At 42.0% G+C, this 24967-nt stretch overlaps 1 protein-coding gene across 1 annotated transcript in view; it reads left to right on the top strand.

The window, feature by feature from the left end:
* Positions 1-24967, top strand: part of crim1 (cysteine rich transmembrane BMP regulator 1 (chordin-like)) — a gene marked incomplete at its 5' end in the record, with an annotated part of 124327 nt that overhangs the window by 27374 nt on the left and 71986 nt on the right. The window contains one exon of the mRNA XM_080413513.1: positions 22563-22745. Within this exon, the coding sequence (XP_080269639.1) occupies positions 22563-22745 (183 nt within the window). The remainder of the gene's footprint in view (positions 1-22562; positions 22746-24967) is intronic.

Genomic DNA, 24967 nt, shown 5'->3' with positions numbered 1-24967 from the left:
GATACACACTTTTTTATTATGAAAATATATGGGGGAGAAAAAAAGCAAATGCAAACAAATAATTCTGTTTTTGCATTATTCAGACATGCAAACTTGTAGCTTTTCAGCTACAATAGCCGTTTTGAATCCAAATAGGGCAATAGTGTGACACCTGACCTGAAAAAAAACAACATGTTGTCACCCTTTTCACCTCGGGGCTGTTTGCATGCCTGATTATTATTGTAAAAAAATAAAAATAAAATCAAAACGATACATATTGTCACGAAAACGTATCGCGATATATCGCGGGACGATATATCGGCACACCCCTAATTAAAAGTCTTTATCATGGTCCTTCAAACGTGTATTAAATTTGTTTTAACTGAAAAATCCACTTCAGTGAGCCATGACATTCTCTCTGATTTCTACAGCCTTTTCAACTGCAATGAAAAAAAGAAATATTTGACTGCGGGTGTCGCTGTTGAGGGATTTGGCGATTTTTTTCTCTCCCACGGAAGCACAGTGAACCCCTCCGTGATTAGCATCGATCAGGGGATGGATCATACTAGAGATAAATATTCTGTGACTACTTAAATCGCAAAATCCTGGCAGTGTGGACTTACTTTTTGGGCCATTTAGTGAATGGCAGTGAATGTGTTAACCCATTAAGACCTGGAACGCATTTGTGTCACTTTTAGATTTCTTTAGGCTATTCAAAAATAGCAGATATACAAGCTCATAGCGCGGCACCGAGTGCCGCGCTACGAGCTTGTAGATCTGCTATTTTTGAAAAATCTTGTTTAGATTTTTTTCCCAAAAACAGTTTTTTTAAGAATCGCCTCAGGTCTTAAAGGGTTAATACACGTTTGACCACAATAAAGACTTTTTAACGTTTTGTAAACCAGCATGTCGTGAAACCTTTCAAACGGCAACCTATCGGCTGGCCTGTTAAGTGGTCAGATGGACGAGCCACGAAGACCTTTGAGGTTTTCAAGTGTGCCTCTGATCCACAAAAAGGTTCTATGTAACAAGTTGTATGAATGGTGTGTTTGCTTAGTACCGGACCATGCCTCTGGTGTTACGGGTGCTTACAGAGTGCGTTAAGTGGACCGCATTACAGGCTAGAGCAGGGGTGTCAGGCTCATTTTCGGTAATGGGCCAGAATGGGAAAACACGCAAATATGTGTTTGTTTTTTGTTTTTTTAACCTACTCTCATGTGTATCAGTCTCTGCAATAAACTGCATTGCTCTCTCTCTCTCTCTCTCTCTCTCTCTCTCTCTCTGTCTCTCTGTCTCTCTGTCTGTCTGTCTGTCTGTCTGTCTGTCTGTCTGTCTGTCTGTCTGTCTGTCTGTCTGTCTCTCTCTGTGTGCGTGTGCACGTGTGCGCGTGTGTGCGTGTGCGTGAAGTGAGTCTTGTAACTTTACAACAAATTAGTGTATTTACACGACTTAGAATGCTTTTCGTATTTGGAAGAAGAAAAAACATGTTGCTCTCGGTGAAATGAAAATTTGACAAATTGGAAAGCGGGTTTTGTTTCATTGTATTATTTGTGTCCGGCGCTGCTTGTCCATGTTGTAATTATTCATGTGAGCGACAGGCGCTGACTGCAAAGAGGGGGAATTAATTGGGTCTTAGCTCTGGGAGAGCTCTGGACAGACCGGAGGTTGAGTGGAGTCACGCACAGCGGTGTACTTAACTACCGTCAATCACCCTCCGTTGTTGTCTTAACCCACTAAGACCGGGAACGCATCTGTGTCATTTTTAAGATTTCTTTGGCTATTAAAAAAAAATAGCAGATCTACAAGCTCATAGCTGGTATAAATCTGCTATTTTTGGATGTTTTTGTTGCTATATATATATATATATATTTTTTAAGTGAACATATTTAACTCAGATCTTTGGGAGCTCCCCTGGAACAACATATTTTGAGATGGGGGTCCACGGCCAAATACATATCATTTTGGGGGTCCTTGACATGAAAAAGTTTGAGCACCACTGATTATAGCAACATACGATTTTTTTCAAATAAACTGTTAGGATTTAGAAGACATTTGTAGAATCCCCCAGAAGCGAAGATTTGAGTTACAAATGTTCACTTAAAACATATATATATATATATATATATATATATATATATATATATATATATATATATATTAAAAGATTTGCAAAAGCGTTCATGATCTTTCAAACATAGAAGATCTACAAGCTCATAGTGCTGCACTCGGTGGCGCGCTATGAGCTTGTAGATCTGCTATTTTTGAATAGCCAAATACATCTAAAAATGACACGGCTGCGTTCCCGGTCTTAAAGGGTTAAGTACCTACACTAGCCCACACAACAAGCTGCTGCTGCCTGCAGCAGGCTACAGTGGCAGTAGAGAGAGAGTTTCATGATGATGTTTTTAAATATTATAATTATAATTGTTTCCCCTCCCAAAATAATCACCTGTACTGTGGACTGCTTCTGGCCTTTGGATTGCATGTTGAGTTGGAGTTTTTGGTGTAATGTTGCTGTAGGCTGCAATGTTTGTGTTTGTTTGTTTATTTGGATCCCCATTAGCCAGTGGTGGAAAAAGTACTCAAATATTTTACTTAAGTAAAAGTACCAATACTGCAATGTAGAAATACTCTGTTACAAGTAAAATTCCAGAATTAAAAATGTACTTGAATAAAAGTACAAAAGTATTGGCATCAAAATGTACTTAAAGTACCAAAAGTAAAAGTACTAAAATATTTGAAAATAGCTGATCTACAAGCTCACGAGCTTGTAGATCGGCTATTTTCAAACAGCCTAGGTATAAAATAGGGCTAAAGTGATTAAAGTATGTTTCATAATATAATAATTTATATATGAAAAGTAACTAGTAACTAAAGTTCTCAAATAATTGTAGTGGAGTAAAAGTACAATATTTGCCTCTGATATGTAGTGGAGTAGAAGTAAAAGTATTGGAAATTGGAAATACTCAAATAAAGTACAAATACCTCAAAATTGTACTTAAGTACAGTACTTAGGTAAATGTACTTAGTTACTTTCCACCACTGACATTAGCTACTACCTTAGCAGCAGCTACCCTTCCTGGGGGGGGGGGGGGGGGGGTAAAATAGTGTGTGTGTGTGTGTGTGTGTGTGTGTGTGTGTGTGTGTGTGTGTGTGTGTGTGTGTGTGTGTGTGTGTGTGTGTGTGTGTGCGTGCGTCCGTGTCTGTGTGCGCATGCAATTTACGATTTAGGCATTTAGCAGACACTCACATCCAGAGGGACTTAACAAATGTGAGATCACAAAATAAGCAGAGTAAGCATGAAGTCTATAGTCAATAAAACAAGGTAAACAGTCACATAAGTAGCGAGTGCAGAGAGAACAATGTAGTGACTCAAAGAAACATTCTAGCTTCTGGAGATGATCTGGGTCAGTGTTTTTATGATGATCTGGGTCAGTGGTTTTCAACCCTCTTCATATCAAGGTCCATTATTTATTCGGCATTTGAGCAACGGAACCACCGTTTGATGAGATTTAGACTCTCAGACCCAAGACTTAGAATATTTTGCTGTCGTTGTTGTCCACAATTCCATGCTGTATTGATGTTGGTGCTGTATTGATGTTGGTGCCATATAGGAGAGATAACAGGCAAACGTTGATCAAAATTAACTACTTGTTAATTAAGTAATGCAGATATTTAACAATAATTTAACTCTTGAGAGCGTCAAATGAAACCAAATGGACCCGTAAGGGTCCATTTGGTTTCATTTTACGCTCTCAAGAGTTAAAGATCTATAAGGGTCCATTTGGTTACCAACTCTCCATCATTTAGCTGGGGACCACCTGGAACCCCCTCAAGGACCACTGGTTGAGAATTACTGATCTAGGTTATGTACGCTTGTTGTCAATGCCCAGTTTGACCCACTTGTGTTGACTGGGTGTCCCACAGGGGTCTATGCTAGGACTTATACTTTGTTCCTCTCTATACCAAATGTCTTGGCCGACAACAGCTAAGTTTCTCTAATACAAGCCAAGCTTTGGGTCAGTCGACCTTCATAGATGCTTTTGTCTATAATGAAGGTCATGTGATCAAAAGCGTGGCCTATAGAGACGTGCTTTTTATTCCAAAAAGAACCTTTATGTTACGTAATTGTATCCACATGAAATATTTACCGCAACAAACCCGTTGCACCCCACACACGCGCACACGCACGCACGCACACACACACACACACACACACACACACACACACACACACACACACACACACACACACACACACACACACACACACACACACACACACACACACACACACACAGGCCGGAAGTTTAGGTGAATTTGATCAAACGTTTTCCAGTTGTTATTCTCACAGGTTGTGTAAAAAAAGATGGAGATAGGGGGGGAAAAAACTGTTATTTTTCAGCACCATTCATGTCTATGGAATATAAACTTTGTCATCTTTAGACAGATTGTCAAAGATAAAACTTGCGAAAAGATGACAGAATGTAGTTTTTGTTAGAGAGATCCTTTTTTTTCAGTAGACGGAACGGGGAAGATGGTAAATCTCCAGCCTCTGATGAATGTCAAAGTGAATTTTTAACCCATTAACACGTGAGGCAATTCTTAAAAAAAGTTTTCTAAATCCTAACAGTTTTTTGAAAAAAACATCCAAAAAAAAATGTCACGATTTTTCAAAAATAGATCACAAGATCATATCGCGGCACCGAGTGCTGCGCTACGAGCTTGTAGATCTGCTATTTTTGAATAGCCAAAGAAATCTAAAGTGACACAGATGCGTTCCAGGTCTCAGTGGGTTAAAAGACATTCTTTGCAGATCAACTCGCTCAGATTTTTTTTGCTGTCAAACAATAAAATGCAAATCAACCGACAAATGCAACAGGCGGTTTATGTTTCGTGTATCCTCCAAAAAGGAAGAGAAGCTTTGGGAATGCCGCTGTTTCAACCCATTCAATCGGGAAAGCATAGCAGATAGATATACAAGCTCGTAGCGCAGCACCCTACGAGCTTGTATATCTGCTATTTTTGGGGGGAAATCGTGAAAATGTGTGCACATCTTTGAATATATATATTTTTTAAAGCGAACATGTGTAACTCAAATATTTGCTTCTATAGCAATAAATCAATCAGTAATCAATTAGCTAATTGACTAATTAATTCATTAATTAATACATGAAGTCAATTAGCTAATTGACTAATTAATTGAAGTTGTTTAAGCTTAAGCAGTTTGACTAAGTTGGCGGGCAAGTGGACTGTTTAATTGAACGACTTTATGCGTGTATGGCAGGAAATGAGTTAAGTCACAAGCTCTTGGTCTGTGGCCCTTAATGCATGTCAAACGTCTTTTGAAATGTAACGGGTTCCAGAATCACTGAGATGGTATATTATGCAAATGTCTCTGTAATGTTTGTTGTTCCTCTGTGAGCCTCATGGATGGAGAAATGCTCTGATTACTACAAGCCTTCTGTAATGGTGAGGATTAGAAGTGGACTTAAGGGGGGCTTCAAAGTAATCCATCCCACATCACAACTGTTTGTTTCCCCCCCCCCCCCCCGATGGTCTGACAGAAAGACACGTCTAACAGACTTAAGTGTCCGTTCATACTCCCTGTGAACTGTTCAGAAACGCCAGACTGAAAAATGATGCGTAGCTTGTTGGGAGCGAGTCCAGGCAGAACTAGAGAGGTTTAACCCATTAATACCTGGAACGCATCTGTCACTTTTAGATTTCTTTAGGCTATTCAAAAATAGCAGATATACAAGCTCATAGCGCGGCACCGAGTGCCACGCTACGAGCTTGTAGATCTGCTATTTTAGAAAAATCGTGAACATTTTTTTTTTACATTTTTTTTCCGAAAAACTGTTAGGATTTAGAAAATGTTTAGAAGTGGCCTCAGGTCTTAATGGGTTAAACACGTGTGCGGCACAAGGGGCAAACACCCCCTTACGCTGGAACTGAAGCTCACTTCCGGGTTTCTCGTTTCAGCCTGTTCCTAGTAACGGCCCGGAAGATGTCGCTATGTCACCTTCTACCAGTCGTAATACATTACTTTACACTTAATTTCCTTCAAGTAAAGTAAAAGTACATAAAAGTACATAAAGTACGTAGAATAGATGTACTTAATCACTTAGAACCCGGCATCCTTATTGTGGGGGAAGACTTTAGCTGGAAAATAGCCGATCTACAAGCTGCACGACGCCTTGTGCAGCTTGTAGATTTTCGGACGAAAGCTTTCCCCCACGATAACAGAAAACAGAAAAGACACTAGTACAAAGCCCTGTGGGACTCCGGTCAACCGTACATTGGGGTTTAATTGGTTAATTACTTCACACCACTGCCTCTAATGGAACCCCACATGAACCCGGCCCCTCTCTCTCTCTCTCTCTCTCTGCCAGGCTTCAGAGAGACAGTGAGAGGAGAGAGAGAGAGAGGTGCTGCTCTCTCTGTTTTCAAAGCCATCTGTCTCTTCAGATGTCCCCAGGTGTCTCTCACAGTCACACTCATGCATGAGACACAATGAATGGACCCGAGTTTATCTAATCTCCTCTAGCACATCTCACACACACACACACACACACACACACACACACACACACACACACACACACACACACACACACACACACACACACACACACACACACACACACACACACACACACACACACACACAGATAGAGAGCAGAGGCAGCTAGCACTGCGTCAGCGATGTGTCCAAGAGATGTACACACACACACACACACACATACACACATACACACACTCTCTCTCTCTCCGTTGGTGTGTGACCAGTCGATGCCACCACTACTGGATTTACAATCAGATGTCATTTAATTAACTTCAGTGTTGCTTCGGGTGGGTTGGAGGTGGTTGGAGGTGGTTTTTGGGGAGGGGCGGGGGGGGGGGGGGGGGATCTCACAGATAAAACACAATCGATGGGTCTCTTTGTTTTGCCTCCTGCTGAAGAAAGGAACAGCCAATTAATACGGTATTGAATGGCCCCACGCTCCATCCTAATCTTCATTCCGATCAAGCTTGATTTTGATCTTAAGCCACTTAAGCCCTTATATCAGTGCTTCTCAAAGTGGGGTCCAGAGACCCCCCCCCCCCCCCCCCAAAAGAAGGTTGAGGAGCGCTTTGAGTGTCATGTCCAGAGGGACAGCACGGAGCGTGTATCAGTGCTGGAAAGGTTGGCACGGCATCTAACTAGGTTTTTTCCACTTTTTTTGTGATTTTTTTTTCGCCTGTGACATGCCCAAAATAGGGATCAATTATTAATCAATTATATATTTGTTTTAAATAATCAATTATTGATTATAATTTGTGTTGTAATCAATTAATTTTTATTCTAGTTTGATTAACTAGATGTAAGAGAGGTTTCTAGTCGACAGGCTAACATCTTGGCTAATAATGGGCCATAGTTCACACCAATAGGATCGGTAGGCAGCGGTTCCGGTAGGAGACACAAAGGAGACTCTTTGTGTCTCCTACCGGAACCGCTGCCGGTCATCAACTTATTGGCTTAGGAATGTGACAAAATACATAAAAATATCCATGAGTTCAAGTCTCCATGGGGTGACTAATCGATAGGAAAAAAGTCATGTTGGCAGTGAACTAAACCCTTTAAGACCAGTCTGCACCTAATAATGTACTTGGAGGAATCTGGGCCAGTCCGCACCAATGCAACTCCTTGCAATTCCTTGCAACTACATGCACCATTATCCCCAAATGCCACCGGTCTGCAACTGGTCAGTCCAGACCGCTGCAATTTCTCACTACTGGTTGCAAGTTGCGACTGGTTGCATTGGTGTGGACTGGGTTTAACCCATTAAGACCTGGAACGCATCTGTGTCACTTTAGATTGCTTTGGCTATTCAAAAATAGCAGATATACAAGCTCGTAGCGCGGCACCGAGTGCCGCGCTACGAGCTTGTAGATCTGCTATTTTTGAAAAATCGTGATTTTTTATTTTTTTAAATTTTTTCAAAAAACTGTTAGGATTTAGAAAACATTTTTAAGAATCGCCTCAGGTATTAATGGGTTAACTTATTAACTCATTCAGTGCCACTGGCCAAAATTCATTGTAAAAAAAAAACATTCAGTGCCACTGGCCAAAATTCATTGTAAAAAAAAAGTGCTTAGGAGCCGAGATACAGCCTTTTTCAGTAAGAAGTTAAACAAGAAGTGAATGGAGCAGAACATTTTCAAATCATCATATCTTGGGTTCTGAACATTATTTTATTTTTTCTCGGACGTATTTGACGTCCTGTGGCACAGGGCTTATTACATTGGACGTATTTTACGTCCAGTGGCATTCAATGAGTTAACAAGACCCACATATAGCGTCTCTGTCGGGTGGAAAAACCTCATACTGTATGTCCGAAAAACCAATTCAGATTGAAAAGTAGCAAACATAGCAGATGGACGGGCTGGAACTGCTGGAGCTGTGCTGCCTTTTTGAGCTTCATGTGTATCTGCTACTTTATGATGCTTTGGTGTGACGCTGTATAAGGATCAAGTTTCATTAATTATTCGCTAATCCATTAAGACCGGGAACGCATCTGTGTCACTTTAGGATTTCTTTGGCTATTAAAAAATAGCAGATCTTACAGTGCCACGAGCTTGTAGATCTGCACATTTTTTGAAAAATCGTGTTTTTTTGGCAAATCTTTGAATATATATATATTTTTAAAGCGAAAATGTTTAACTCAAATCTTTGCTTCAAAATATTTTTAGATGGGGGTCCGCGGCCAAATACTTATAATTTTTGGGGGTCCTTGACATGGAAACATTGGAGCACCACTGATATAGCAACATGCTGTTAGGATTTAGAAAACATGTTTAGATATGTATTTGGCCACAGAACCCCATCTCAAAATAGTTTGTTCCAGGGACCCCCCCAGAAGCAAAGATTTGAGTAAAAAAAATTGCTTTCAAAAATATATATATTCAAAGATTTGCACACATTTTCACGATTTTTCAAAAATAGCAGATCTACAAGCTCATAGCGCGGCACTTGGTGCCACGCTTTGAGCTTGTAGATCTGCTATTTTTTGAATAGCCAAAGTAATCTTGAAAATGACACAGATGCGTTCCCGGGCTTAATAATGGATTAACTTACAAGAAAAACACAAAAAGTCAAAGAATATGGAGATAAGAGGTTTCTGCTTCAACAGCAACGATATATATCAGAGGAGGAGGAGGAGGAGGAGGAGGAGGAGGAGCGTTCCGTTCCATATAAGTGGAACAAAGGAGGAGGAGAGAGAGAGAGAGAGAGAGAGCTGGTGCTATATAGACCCTTGGGATTGAATAGCTCTGATTGCAAATTGGAGCTGGAGATCCAATTAGCTGTGGCTCCATTCTAATGGCACAAACACCAATACACCCTGTGCTGTGCTCTGCTGTGCCAGCCCAGCGTCCTTTATAGGATTAGAAGAGAAGTAGTAGACTCAGCATCATCTGTTGCCACGGTTACATGATCTGAACTAAGTCCAATCGCATGCAGCACTTCACACACACAAGGCCGGGGCGAGAGAGGAGAGAGAGGGAGAACAGAGACGCACACGCGCGCACACACACGCACACATATACACACATATACAGACACGCACACACACACATACATAGCCGATCTACAAGCCGATCTACAAGCCGATCTACAAGCTCACAACGCGTCGCGATGCGACGCGTTGTGAGCTTGTAGATTTGCTATTTTCAAATAGCCTATGTATACAATAAGGCTAAAGTGGTTATTGTGGGTTTTATAATGTAATAATATATTTTTTGCAAAGTAACTAGTAACTAAAGTTTAAGTAAAAATAATTGTAGTGGAGTAAAAGTACAATATTTGCCTCTGAGATGTAGTGGAGTAGAAGTAAAAGTATAGACAATTGTAAATACTCAAAATTGTATGTAAGTACAGTACTTGAGTAAATGTTCTTTGTTACTTTACACCACTGCATACGTACACACACGCACACGCGCACACGCACACACACACACACGCACACACACACACACACACACACACACACAGTCACACAATGCAGCTCCACACTAAGTCATGTTTGCACACCTCAAGGACGCATGGAAAAGCCAGAGAGAGAGAGAAATGCCCCAGGCATACAGAAGCGAAGGGAACTCCCTCCCTCTTTTTCAAAGCCTGTCGTTTGTTTGTTTCTCTCTCTCTCTCTCTCTCTCTCTCTCTCTCTCTCTCTCTCTCTCTCTCTCTCTCTCTCTCTCTCTCTCTGAACCCACTGTCCTCTTTAGTAAACATTACAAACTCAATGTCTTCATGGATGTATCGTTGCTGTCAGCCACAAAGCTCTGGAAGTCCACATCTATACTGTCTCTACAAGCAGATCAGATCTACAAGCTCGCTTGTAGCTTTTTGGATTGTCTCCTTTTCACTCTATATATTGTATATTTTGTGGCCGTCGTTCGGACAACGTATACACTGTCCAAAACGTGTCACTTTTCAGGATTCAAATTTATATTGGACACATTTTTATTTTATTCATACAAAAAAAGTGACATAGTACTGCTTTAACCCATTAAGACCTGGAACGCATCTGTGTCACTTTAGATTTCTTTGGCTATTCAAAAATAGCGGATATACAAGCTCATAGCGCGGCACCGAGTGCCGCACTATGAGCTTGTAGATCTGCTATTTTTGAAAAATCTTTAAAGTTTTTTTTTTTTTATTGTTTTCAAAAAAATATTTTTAGATTTCTTTTTCAAAAAAACGTTCGGATTTAGAAAACATTCTTAAGTATCGCCTCAGGTCTTAATGGGTTAATTCATGAAAGAAACATTATAATAAAATAATAAATATGGAGATAACGTTTTCTGCCAGACAGTGATTGATTGATTGATTGATTTGATCGATTGAATACTTTATTAACAGTTTGCAAAGACAAGCACAGGGAAGTACAGTTCAATACAAGGTCTGCTTTTGGATTTTAAACCCAAGAAATGGGCACTATGGCTTGTTTCCATTGGGGTCCTTTGTACTCAATTCATCGAATAGTGCTGTAGATCGTCTATTTTCGGCGAAGAGATTTGGTTTTGACGGAAAAGACTTCAGGGGTTTAAGTGGTTAAAGTCGATTTGCAAGCCTACTGCTACCACTGGATGAGTCAGTTTAACTTTACGGTTGTGCGTGCGTGCGTGCGTGCGTGCGTGCGTGCGTGCGTGCGTGCGTGCGTGCGTGCGTGCGTGCGTGCGTGCGTGCGTGCGTGCGTGCGTGCGTGCGTGCGTGTGTATGTGCGTGTGTGTGTGTGTGTGTGTGTGTGTGCGTGTGTGCGCTCCACAGTGAATTCCTGATGAAGTTATCACAATCAAATATTAAAGAGGCAATTTCTCTGCTCCTTCATCCCCTCCCGGCTAGCATAGCAGCTCTCTAGTCCGTGTAAACAAACGCTCCCATGTGGGCCTAAAGGTCAGCCTGGAAATAAATAGAGGTCTGAGTGGAGGCTCGTTGTACTTGTTGGTGTGTAATAATAATAATAATAATAATAATACCTGAGATTTATATAGTGCTTTTCTAAGTACTCAAAGTTGCTTTACATATAATATGCGTGGGGGCCGGTATAAATCGGGCATTACAACGCCATCACGGCCCGACAAAATAAAATGGTGTCGCCTAAATCAGCTGTAGCTTTCGTTGACTAAAACAGGGGTCTTCAACAGGCGGTCCTGGACCCCTAGGGGGTCCTCAGAGTTGCTACAGGGGGTCCACCAAATCTCTGTTTTACATTAACCACTTAAACCCTATAGCATCCCTATTCTAAGGACAACTTTAGCCGAAAATAGACGATCTACAAGGTCACAACGCCTCGCAGCGTTAACATGAATCCAACATCTATGACTCGCAGCGTTAACACGAATCCAACATCTATGAAAAGCTTTAATCTGCAACACAATTGTATGTAATATATAGTGGGGGTCCCTGCTTCATCTCTCTCTCAGTTAGGGGGTCCTTAGTCTGGGAGACTTCGCCTCAGAGCCTGGACAGCAGGGGCTCGGCCACTGCGTTCTGATTCAAATCAACAGCCAATGAAGAAAAGGGGGCGGGATCCAATTAATTTTTTTCAATTCAAAGGGCTTTATTGGCATGAGAAAACATACGTTTACATTGCCAAAGCACAATACAACAATACAGCAATACAATCAAAACAAAAAATATGTACATTTGAAAGTCAGAATCTTCAATAGATCAATTTCTATGTACCAAGATCACTGGGTGCATGGGTGCAGGTATAGTGCCGGAATATACACAATGATTAGTCTTTAGGGTGGTTGTGTTCCGTTTGATATCCTTCTCCTATCACAGCAACTCACAAATCTTGCTGCTGTGTTTGCACATTGTTGTACTTCGCCCAGCAGATATGGGAGTTTTTTGTCATTGGTCATGTTTTCAAAATCTCCGTGTGTGGTTGTAATCTGTGGGAAGTATGTGTCTCTGATGTCTTGGTACAATGGACAGACGGTTAGGAAGTGTAGCTCGGTTTCCACTTCATTTTGTGTGCAGTGGGTGCATAGTCTGTCTTCTCTCGGGATACAGGTCTGCCTGTGACGACCTTTCTCGATCGCAAGACTGTGCTCACTGAGTCTGTACCTAGTTAAGATCCACATGCAGTGGGTGTTGCATGTAAATAGGAGCGACGGGAAAGCAATTTCTCCTTGAGAAATTGCGGCCGCCATTGTTGTGTACTGTACAATGTACAATGTACGAGCGAAAACTGTTTCGACCAATGGCTCGACTCACGAGCGTGCGCACAAGCTTGCGCACGGGACCGCGCACCTCTGTGACGTAAAACGCGTCACTTCTGTGACGCAGAACGTATCACAGTGGCCCCAAATAGGCTACGCCCATCACACTTTCCAACCCGGAAGAAAGGGTGAATTCGCTTCATGCGCTGAGTGAGCAACTCAATGCAAGTGGATGGGAGGGGATTTCGGGTGCCCTCTCTATTATTTTTAACTCTATGGTTTAGACGAGTTGCACAGCTCTCAGACCGGTAAGAGGCGTGTCCACTCTGATTCTGAGCGTAAGTTACATCCCGCCCACAAATACCAGGGCTTTGGCCCAGAAGTTTCCTCGCCCCTCCCGTTTGTATGCGAGAGCTGGCGAAAACTTATGGGAACTCAGATTAGGGGGTCCTTGGCCTGAAAAGGTTGAAGACCCCTGGACTAAAACATCATGATATTTAGTCAACTAAAACTAGACTAAAACTAAAACTTTTCAGATGACTATGGAATTTCATTCAAAAGACTATGGACTAAAGAATTTGCTGTCAAAATTAACACTGGTTTCAGGATTGTTCACGGTTTAGTGAGTGAGACCCTTGTTACTTCATATGTATAGCTTTATCTGTTAGCCTTGTTTCTCCCTCCAGCCCACACAAAAATACAAAGTACAAACAAACCATAAGTTACAAAAATAATATTGCCATTAATTTAATATTAATATAATATAATAAGATAAAAATATTTTTGTGTGATGTTGTAGAGCGTAAATTTACACAAAAAAAACACGAAACGTTAAGTAATGGATATAAGAGGTTTCTGCTTCATTTGGCTATTCAAAAAATAGCAGATCTACAAGCTCATAGCGATTTTTGAAAAATCGTGGAAAATTTGTGCAAATCTTTAAAGTGAACATTTGTAACTCAAATCTTTGCTGGGGGGGGGATCCGTGGGCCAAATGCATATCTAAAAGAACGTTCTAAATCCTACCAGTATGTTGCTATATCAGTGGTGCTCCAACTTTTCCATGTCAAGGTGTCCCCCAAAATGATATGTATTAGGCCAGGGGTCTTCAACACGGGGTCCTGGACCCCTAGGGGGTCCTCAAAGTTACTACAGTGGGTCCGCCAAATCTTTGTGTGATATGATTTTTTATTTTACCTTTTACCTTTTACCACTTGAACCCTAGCATCCCTTTTCTGAAGAGAACTTTGGCCAAAAATAGCAGATCTACAAGCTCTTGTGAGATCTATTTTTGGGGCATAGAGGCATAGGTGTAGAGGGGAAAAAAGAGCAGACCATGTAAACAAAAAAAAAATCATCTGAAACACAATTTTATACGATATAGAGGGGGTCCCTGCTTCATCTCTCTCTCAGCTAGGGGGTCCTTGGCCTGAAAACGTTGAAGACCCCTGCATGTATTAGGCCGATTGGCCGAAGTAACGATTCCGGCTTCCTCACTGTCTGGTTCCCAACCCCTAGTTGTGTTCACAGACAATCCATTGAATTGTCGCGCGTTGACGACTACAGAACAAAACTACAAGTAAGAACGATTTAAAAACCAACATCCCCCCCCCCCCCCCGTCTCCCAACATGGGCCTCGGATCCCATTTCCGAGCAAACGCAGTGTATTTCAACTCTAAAGCTTTGTAGCGGGATTGACACACACAGGGTATTATGGAGCTTGTTGCATAACCCATTGAGACCGGGGAACGCATCTGTGTGACATGTTTAGATTTATTTGGCTATTAAAAAAATAGCAGATCTACAAGCTCGTAGCGCGGCACCGAGTGCTACGCTATGAGCTTGTAGATTGTGGGGAAATTATCGTGGGGAAATATTGCAAATCTTTGACTATATAATGTTTTAAAGTGAACATTTGTAACTCAAATCTTTGCTTCTGGGGGGATTCTACAAATGTCTTCTAAATCTTTACAGTTTTTAGAGAAAAGAATACCTATGTTGCTATAATATCAGTGGTTATCAAAAATGATATGTATATTTGGCCGTGGACCCCCATATCAAAATATATTTTGTTCCAGGGACCCCCAGAAGTTGTAACAGAGTTTAAAAAATGTTCGCTTTAAAAATGTATATATTCAAAGATCTGCACCGATTTTCACGATTTTTCAAAAAATAGCAGATCTACAAGCTTGTAGCGCGGCACTCGGTACCGCGCTACGAGCTTGTATATCTGCTATTTTTTGAATAGCCAAATAAATCCTAAAAATGACATAGAGATGCGTTCCCGGTCTTTAAAGGGATAAGCAAAAAAGCACAGCGGCGTCGAGGAAGGCTTTGCAACAGCGGCGACGGTGAAATCCCACACCCCGCCTTGATGCTCTGGCTCTTTCAGCACAGCCCGCTAGTCTGACGAGACAAGGCAGGCAGGCAGGGCCCGGAGACGGAATGGATTGCATGGTAATGACATCACCCAGGCGTGAAATCCAAAGAGCCGGGAGAATGAGGCATCGGGGGGGGGGGGGGGGGGGGACGAATGGCACCCCCAGCGCTGGCACAACTTAACCCATTCAGACCCGGGAACGCGTCTGTGTCATTTTTAAAGGTTTCTTGTTTCTTGCTTGTAGATCTGCTATTATTTATTTTTTTAAACAATCTTGAAAATGTGTGCAAATACATATACATTTGGGAGGTCCTTGACATGGAAAAGGTTTGAGAACCGCAAATATAATGGCATATAATGTTTCAAAAAAACTGTTACGATTTAGAAGACATTTGTAGAATCCCCAGAAGCCATAAGATTTGAGTTACAAATGTTTGCCTTCAAAATATATATATATATTCAAAGATTTGCACAACTTTTCAAAAATAGCAGATCTACAAGCTCATAGTGCGGCACTCGGTGCCGCGCTATGAGCTTGTATATCTACTATTTTTGAATAGCCAAGGTATAAAATAATGTGGTTACACAGACCGCGTTCCTGGTCTCAGTGGGTTAAAGCCCTTCATTGAACAGGACAAACGCTGCTGTTCCTCCAGGCATAAAAGAAACATACCTGAGTGTATTGGAATCAAAGAAACGCGTATACCTGCAGTACATTTAAATCAAAGCACGAGCTGGCGGTGTCTGTTTGGGATGGAAACTGGAAACTCGACTTCTACTCCCTACTACTTCGGTACAGTGTACTGTGTATACAAGGGTGCGAGCTTCCTGTTCTGAAAGTGAGTCCATATAGGAAGTGAGTTCAAGTTACAGTTTCATATGAATGGGCCTGTAGTTTAGCTGTTTTTACACCCTGCTGGTGTCCGAAAGAATTTCTCTCAATGCAAAGCGGGTGAGTTTTTGACGAACTTTAGACTTGATTTTCTCACCTTAATAAACATGGTCATAAATACTATATGCTTCCAGTCGCTAGTTTAAAGTCTTCATTCAATCATCATGATATGCGTTTTTGGTAAATTATGGTCCCATTTTATTTTAAAATTGACGATACAGAAGGGCATGCTCTAGGAAGGGCGCGGGACGATTTGATTGACAAGCTACACAACCAATAGCAATCATTCCCCGCCCCCCCGCTCTTGATTGACAAGCTACCTAACCAACACTGGTCTGGTTTTATTGTGCAGGATATGACGCGATATAGAAAGATGGCGGATTTGAAATTGCTGAACAATCGTCTTCATTTACGGTCTGTAGAAACCAATGGCGTTGCTTTGTCCATTATTTTTTTACAGTATATGACTGTATATAGTGTAGGGCTGCAGCTATTGCATTTTTATGGATAATCTTTTTTTTCCCGGGTAATTCACATCAGGGTTGCCACAGCTGATCATCCGTTTCCGTCTGGTTTTCTGCGTCTTCCTCCTCGGTGACTCCATGTCACCTGCATGTCGTCTCTCTCTCACCGCATCCACGAACCTCCTCTTTGGCCGTCCTCTTCTCCTCTTACCTGGCAGCTCCATCTTCAGCATCCTTCTCCCAATGTATACCACATCATCTCTCCTCTGCATACGTCCAAACCATCCTAACCTCGCCTCTCTTTGCTTTATCCCCAAACCTTCTAAACCTGGGCTGATCAGTGCCGCACTATGAGCTTGCAGATCTGCTATTTTTTTTTTAAATCATGAAAATGTGTGTAAATCTTTGAGTATATGTATTATTTTTTAAGCAAACATTTTTTAACTCAAATATTTGCTTCTGGGGGGGGGGTCCCTTGAACAACATGTTTTGAGATGGGGTTCCGCTGCCAATTACTTATCATTGTGGGTGGTCTGTGACATGAAAAAAGTTTGAGAACCACTGATATTATAGCAGCATACGTTTTTTTCAAAAAACTGTTAGGATTTAGAAGACATTTGTAGAATCCCCCAGAAGCCAAGATTTGAGTTAAAAATGTTCACGACTTTTCCAAAAATAGCAGATCTACAAGCTCATAGCGGGGCACTCGGTGCCCCGCTATGAGCTTGTATATCTGCTATTTTTGAATAGCCAAAGAAATCTAAAATGACAGATTCTTTCATTGAGGGTGAGATGAGGGTCATATGAGGGTCGGCGGCCATCAATTTGGGGGTCCTCGGCCTGAAAAGGTTGGAAAACTACTGCCTTTACGGGTGCATTTGGTTCCATGTGTACGCTCTCATGAGGTGTCAAATGCGGGGGTCAAATGTGTATCCGTAGGCCTAATGCATATCAAACCTGGGGGTCCTTTAAATTCCAAAGGTTGAGCATCACTGATTTAATAAGGCTTGTTTCAGACAGGAAATGAAGTGAGGAGCTGCATAAACTGTGAATCATGCAAATCCCTCTCCACTAGATTCCCAGAATGATTTAAAAATAATATATATATATATATATATATATATATATTAGCTAGAAATGAGCATAATAGAACACCTTTAACCTGCACCGCTGAGGACCGGGGAGTTAATGGCTGTGTGTGTGTGTGTGTGTGTGTGTGTGTGTGTGTGTGTGTGTGTGTGTGTGTGTGTGTGTGTGTGCGTGTGCGTCACTGCGCCATTATATCAAGCACCAGTTGAAAGGTGAATTTTGCACCTTTTGTTGCTATGGATACTGGGGAAAGGCCGATTCCATCGTGTGTGTGTGTGTGTGTGTGTGTGTGTGTGTGTGTGTGTGTGTGTGTGTGTGTGTGTGTGTGTGTGTGTGTGTGTGTGTGTGTGTGTGTGTGTGTGTGTGTGTGTGTGTGTGTGTGTGAGAGAGATGGTTGTGTCTGTTTCCATGTGTGTGCCCATGGTCTGTAGACTAAAAGGCAGAAAGGGAGCTTTGAGGCGGGGAAAGCAAGTCTGAAAAAGTGGGTTTTGAACACGGCAAGGGTGGGGGGGCGGCTTTGATGTGAGGTGGGAGTGGGTTCCAAAGGCAGGGGCCTACGCTGAAAAAGCCCTGTCACCCCAGGTGTTTTTTTTATTTATTTTGGGGCATTTCCAGGAGGTTGGCATTGGGGTTCTGGTGAGGAGGCGGGCAGCAGAGTTCTGCACATGTTGACGTTTTTTTTATAACTTTGGAGGTGGCACCGTAGAGGAGGCTGTTGCAGTAGTGGAGTCTGGATGTGATGAAGGCATGGATCAGTGTCTCTGCAGAGTGGGAGAGTGTGGGATGGAGACGGGCGATGTTTTGGAGGTGAAAGAAGGCTGTTTTTGTAATCTGGTTGACGTGGGACTGGATAGGGATGGGCAATATTATCGATATCACGATATATCGCAATATTTTATTTCGCGATACTGTATCGATACTCCAGTATTAATATCGCTATTTTTTTTTGTTTTGCTTTTTCAGATACAGGCTTTATGAAAAACATTCAAAGAACCTATCACAGATCTGCAGCTACTCAATATGTAGTGTATATATAAACAATATGTAGTTGTGATATATGTATATATCACAATATATCGCAATATCTCGCAATATATCGCAATATATCCCAATATCGTGATACGACCCAAGTATCGTGATGCGTATCGCAATATAATCGTATCGTGACCCAAGTATCGTGATACGTATCGTATCGTGAGATTGTTGCCAATACCCATCCCTAGGACTGGAAGGAGAGGGTGGAATCCAGGATGACACCAAGGTTGCGGACTTAGGTCGAGGGGGTGATAATGGCGCCATCAATGTTCAGGGAGAAGTTATGAGTGGAGCGGGTGAGGGCATCTGGACCAATAATGAGGACTTTATTGTAGTTAAGTTTCAGGAAGTTTATTTGCATCCAGGTTTTCCTGTCAGTCAGGCAGGTGGTGAGGGTGGAGTGGGTGGTAGCAGTTATGGTTTTGTAGGGGAGGTTGAGCTGTGTGTCATCGGCGTATAGCAGTGAAAATGGAGGCCATGGCGGCGATGGATCTTTCTGAGGGGGAGAATGTAAAGAATAAACAGGAGAGGGCCAAGCACCGAGCCCTGGGGAGGCGCTAAGCACCGAGCCCTGGGAGGCGCTAAGGTGGTGTTAACAGTTTTGGTGATGAGTCGGGAGAGAGTGGGGAGGCAGTCCTTAAGGAGGGTGGTGGGGCGGGGGTCCAGGGAGCAGGTTGAGGAATTGGAGTTGTTTTTATTTCATGGCGGTGGATGACAGCAATTCCACCGCCAATTTTCCCATCCAAGTGTCCATGTATGAGTAAGGGGGTGTTGCTTTCTTTAATGATAGATAGTCCAGGGTTTTTTTGCCGGGTTTCTGTAAGAAAAGTCCAGGTTATTGTCTTTAATAAATTCACTGACGATGAGTTATTTATGGTTAAGCTGTCCATAATAGCAAACATACTTGTTATTTTTAATTCCCAATTGCCCGTTTGGTTATTAACTAGAACCGTTAAGTAAGGTTTTCATTATGGATGGATGGCAGGGTCTTTGTTTTCCAGTTATATGTCTTTAGCCCCTCAGGGAAAAAAGTCAGTCTTCATCATCTTGACCATTTCCATTCTGAGTGAACAGTGGTCATCAGAAATGAATGAATGAATGAATGCTCCGTTCATACGTCCAGCTTCAGTGTCTTCTTCATCGTATAGCACAACGTTGTCTAGTCGGCTGGAAACCTATTATGTCCAAAAAACTCTTACTTTACAGGATTCAAATTCCAAAATAGCAAAAGTTACAGATCTACAAGCTCAAAACGCGCCTTGCGAGCTTGTATATCTACTATTTTTTGTGTGACGCTGTAGTATGATCAAGTAGGGCGTTAATTGACAAAATAAAACAACACAAAAAGTCAAAATATGGAGATGAGAGGTTTTTAGCCCGATGTAGCAGACAGACAGTCATGGGTACAATGGCGGGGTTTCTCTGTTCTGTTTATGTACTCCTCATCATCAGGCTGTGTGTAGAACCGTCTGACCTGAACACTTCAAAATGTACACATAATGAGCTGCAGAGTTCATTATTTACACCAGCACCGTCTAATTAACCCCTTAAGACCGGGAACGCATCTGCGTCATGCTTTAAAATGTATTTGGCTATTTCAAAAAAATAGCAGATATACAAGCTCATAACGCGGCACCGAGTGCCGCGCTATGAGCTTGTAGATCTGCTATTTTGGGAAAAATCGTGAAAATGTGTAATTTTTTAATATATGTTTTTTAAAGCGAACGTTTTTAACTCAAATATTTGCTTCTAGGGGATTCTACAAATGTCTTCTAAATCCTAACAGTTTTTGAAATGTTATTATGTTGCTATAATATCAGTGGTTCTCAAACTTTTTTCATGTCAAGGACCCCCCAGAAGATCTGAGTTAAAAATGTTCGCTTTAAAAAACTATATATATGAAGATTTGCACAAATTTCCATGATTTAAAAAAAATAACAGCAGATCTACAAGCTATGAGCTTATATATCTAAAAATAATGGTCAAAGTGGTTACACAGATGCGTTCCCGGTCTTAATGGGTTAAGTTCTTCACAAGTCACAACTGAACTGAGCTTCTTTTGTATGCCTGCCAGGTGTGTGTGTGTGTGTGTGTGTGTGTGTGTGTGTGTGTGTGTGTGTGTGTGTGTGTGTGTGTGCGTGTGCGTGCGTGCGTGCGTGCGTGTGCGTGCGTGCGTGTGCGTGCGTGTGTAAATCTGTCAGCACGACCTCAGAAACAAAGATTCAGAAACAAAGACACACAAAACCATATCTTAAAGCAGTGGTTCGCGAACTCGGTTGTGAGCTTGTTGATCTGCTATTTTCTGTTGGATGTTGGGGCTTGAGCAGTTCACAAATAATTGAGAAAAGCACCTTGGGCTGTGCCGTCGGGTGATGTTTTGGACCTCTGTGGAGTCCGTTAAAATTGTTGAATGCAAACCGCAAAGTGCATCATTATCAGAATTATATACTGTGTGTGTATATATATATGTATATATATATATATATATATATATATATACACACACCATGGAGGTCAGTTACAATTCAAACGAGAGCTTTCTCTCATTCCTGATGACCGTCGTGCCCTGAGGGGTCAAACACATGTCTGTAAAACAAAGACCCTGCCATCCATAATGAAAGCCTTAACTTAACTATTCTAGTTAATAACCAAACGGGGAATTGGGCCAAAAAAGATGGGATAGAATGTAAAAACATAGTATTGTTTGCTATTATGGACAGCTTGCACGGTATTCCATTGAGTCAACGTGCTAATATCATTGGAGCAAAGTTATACTTGGATAGATGACAATTATAAACTTTTGATGACATGAAATTCAGCTCAAAGTGTTTTACAGAGCAAGAATAAAGCACAAGTGCTTTACAGAAAAAGTACACATAATTTAACAATATCTGTGCCGCGCTATGAGCTTGTAGATCTGCATTTTTTTGTTTTAATCGTGAAGAGTTGTGCGAATCTTTGAATATAGATATGTTTAAAGCGAACATTTGTAACGCAAGTCTTTGCTTCTAGGGGGTCCCTGGAACAATTGCGATTGTGATTTGACACTTTAATAAAATTGAATTGAATTGAATTGAACAGCCCTTTTGCATTTGGTTGGGGGAAGCCTCGCCCCGAAGGGGCGGGGACTTCTTTCCTCTACATTAGAAGAGTTAGGACGTCCCATTCTAATACAGCCCGAATACCCAATTTCAGCACCAGCCTCAGTGGTGTACCTCGCTAATCATTAGACTCTAAATCCATTGTCACTGAGAGTCTGGGTTCGACTTCGGTTGGGACAGTACTTTTTTAAACAACCGCAGACTACTTTTTTTCGTCGATAAAGTATAGTTTTGGACCATGACGGAGGCGCGCCGACCCAGCAGACCTTGAGGCCGAGGAGTCGCGCCCGAGCGCCTCCAGGCGCGAGTGCCCGCGACGACCGGCCGATGGTCTGCTAGTCGACTAAGCGCCGTCCGAGTTATGTACCGATAGGCACAGAATCGTAAATGATGTTGTGGTGACTGCGTTTGCCCCAACTGCCACTCAGTGCACTAACATAGCTCGCGTCGCCAGGCTCTCTCCCCACCCGGCCCCCGCCCTCTTGCCTTCAACTACACGCAAAAAGGCCGTTCGCCGCGCTGCGAGGCGTTGTGAGCTTGTAGATCGGCTGTTTTCGGCAAAGAGGGGAAAAAAGAGCAGACCAAGTACAGAGTGAAAGTTTACTAAGTATTGACGGTTTAAGTCGTTAAATGTCTGAAAATACACATTAACATGAATCCAACATCTATGAAAAGCTTTAATCTGCAACACGATTTTATGTAAAATATAGTGGGGGTCCCTGCTTCATCTCTCTCTCAGTTAAGGGGGTCCTTGGTCTGAAAAGGTTGAAGACCCCTGCCATAATAATAATATGCTATCTAGATGACATTTCAACCCTCTGGTCAAGCCTATAAGTAACAAGAACTGGAGAACAAGTGGCCGTCATAATTATGTGATGTTTATCCTCGTGTCCTCTCTTCCCTTCCAGACACCAAGTCGGTGTGTGTGTTTGGCGGGGCGGAGCACGGCGAAGGAGAGCTCTTCCAATTGGACGCCTGCCGCTTTTGCCGCTGCCAAGGGGGCGTGGCCAACTGCTACCATGCCCAGTGTGCGACTCTGCGTTGCCCGCGGCAATACACGCCTCCCGGGGAATGCTGCCCCGTGTGTGAGGGTGAGTTGTACCCGTCCTTGACCCGCTGTAGTACCGAGGATACTATATACTACAGACATGCAAAAGTGTCACTTTTCAGCTACAGTCACCTTTTTGAACCCAAATAGGGCAATTGTGTGACACATGACCCGAAAGAAAACAACATGTTGTCACCTTTTTCACCTCGGGGCTGTTTGCATGCCTGATACTATGACGTGATACTATGATGTGATAGTATGTGGGCATAAAAGGGACACAGACAGACTCAGAGATCTCCGTTATAAAAAAAACAGGCTGAAGCAGCACATGGATATAATGTTCTGATACATGAACGTAACGTTACTTTTGTAATATGAGAACTCACAGTTGTAGTGTCCACTACAAACTACAGGACGTCAGGTAATCAATGAACCTGTAGCATCTGTTTAAATATTTAACATGCTATCTAAATTGCATCTTGTAGTTGGGGAGGAAAAAGATGAAGTTTAGATATAGACCCCTGAAGGACTCCGGTTAACACATTGACGGCCGGGGATTAATTAATTAATTCATCCGCCAGTGTGTTTACAAATCTTCTGAGACCCTCAGAACTTAAAAAACAAAAAAAAACTAAGAAGATGTAAACAGCAGATGTCTGTGGGGGGGGGGGGGGGGGGTTTCTTCTATCTCCCCGAAAATACATTTTGTAACTGCGATCTTCCGTTCTTCAGTTATCGGCAGTTGAATGTGGCTTGTTTTCACCAAAAACGCAATCTGGGAAAAGATAATCAGAAATAAAATATTTTTTTATAAATCTGATAACGTGTGTATTCTTCTTCTGAAGTCCCAGGATCATCACAGGTTGCAGAAGAGCGCCCTCTATCGTAATCACTGAAAACACAGTGTGTTAGCTGCGTCATGTATATATAAGGTATATATATATATTAGATGGTTAGGCATAACCTGAACCTACATCCGCTGAAGTGCGATGCCATGTCCCATTGGCACAGCCCTAATCACACAGTGCAGTAATTACAACGAGGAGTGCCGTCTGAGTGTGGAGCTCACTCCTGACAGGGAAAGGAAAAAGGACCGCTGTTGTCGGGCGGAAATCTTGTATCTCCAAAAACCCTTCCTTTTTTATTATTATTTAAAATGTTCTTAGAATAGTGAAAACAGCCGATCTGCAAGGTCACACAGTGCGTCACCGTCGCACAGTGGTGGAAAGTAACTAAGTACATTTACTTAAGTACTGTACTTAAGTACAATTTTGAGTTGTGTACTTTACTTGAGTATTTCCAATTTCCAATACTTTTACTTCTACTCCACTACATCTCAGAGGCAAATATTGTACTTTTACTCCACTACAATTACTTGAAAACTTTAGTTACTAGTTACTTTTCAGATATAAATTATGATATTACGAAACATACATTAACCACTTTAGCCCTATTTTATACCTAGGCTATTTGAAAATAGCCGATCTACAAGCTCACAACGCGTCGCTTTGCGACGCGTTGTGAGCTTGTAGATCGGCTATTTTCAAACATTTTTGTACTTTTACTTTTGGTACTTTAAGTACATTTTGATGCCAATACTTCTGTACTTTTACTCAAGTAAATTTAGAATTCCGGACTTTTACTTGTAACAGAGTACTTCTACAGAGCAGTATTGATACTTTTACTTAAGTAAAACATTTGAGTACTTTTTCCACCACTGCCGTCGCACCTCGCTCGACTCGTTGTAAGCTCGTATATCCAGGACCGGTGCACACACCCAATTGCCACTCTAGGCAAGCTACTCCGGTCCGGGGAAAACTGCAGCACTGATGGTGGTTTATTTGGTACTGAATGGTTTTACTTGCATAAGTCTTTTTTGGCCAACACTTTTTGCCGCCTCTCCAAACTGCCGCTCTAGGCGGTCGCCTAGGTCGCCTGTATGGACGCGCCGGCCCTGCGTATATCAGCTATTTTCAGCACTGTTGTGCAACACTCTTGTGTGATGAAGTATAGGTGCGTTAATATGCGAAGAAAAAAAACAAACACACAAAATGTTGAAATGCAGAGATACAGTATGAGGTTTCTGCCCCACAGTGACAAGCTATCATCTTCACTTGATAGACTTGGGGGGGAACAAGTCTCTTCTTACCAAGTCCATGGGTCTTTGACCGCCCTCCTTCAGTTTTGGAAATGTCAGTATTTAGTGGCCTTCAGCAGCACAGAGTCACACAGGTGACATGATGGTGACATGTTTGACGTGTTTTG

This window comes from Gymnoscopelus braueri (assembly GCF_963280865.1).
Source record: "Gymnoscopelus braueri genome assembly, chromosome: 19".
Classification (NCBI taxonomy): domain Eukaryota; kingdom Metazoa; phylum Chordata; class Actinopteri; order Myctophiformes; family Myctophidae; genus Gymnoscopelus; species Gymnoscopelus braueri.
This window is presented reverse-complemented; position numbering and strand designations above follow the sequence as displayed.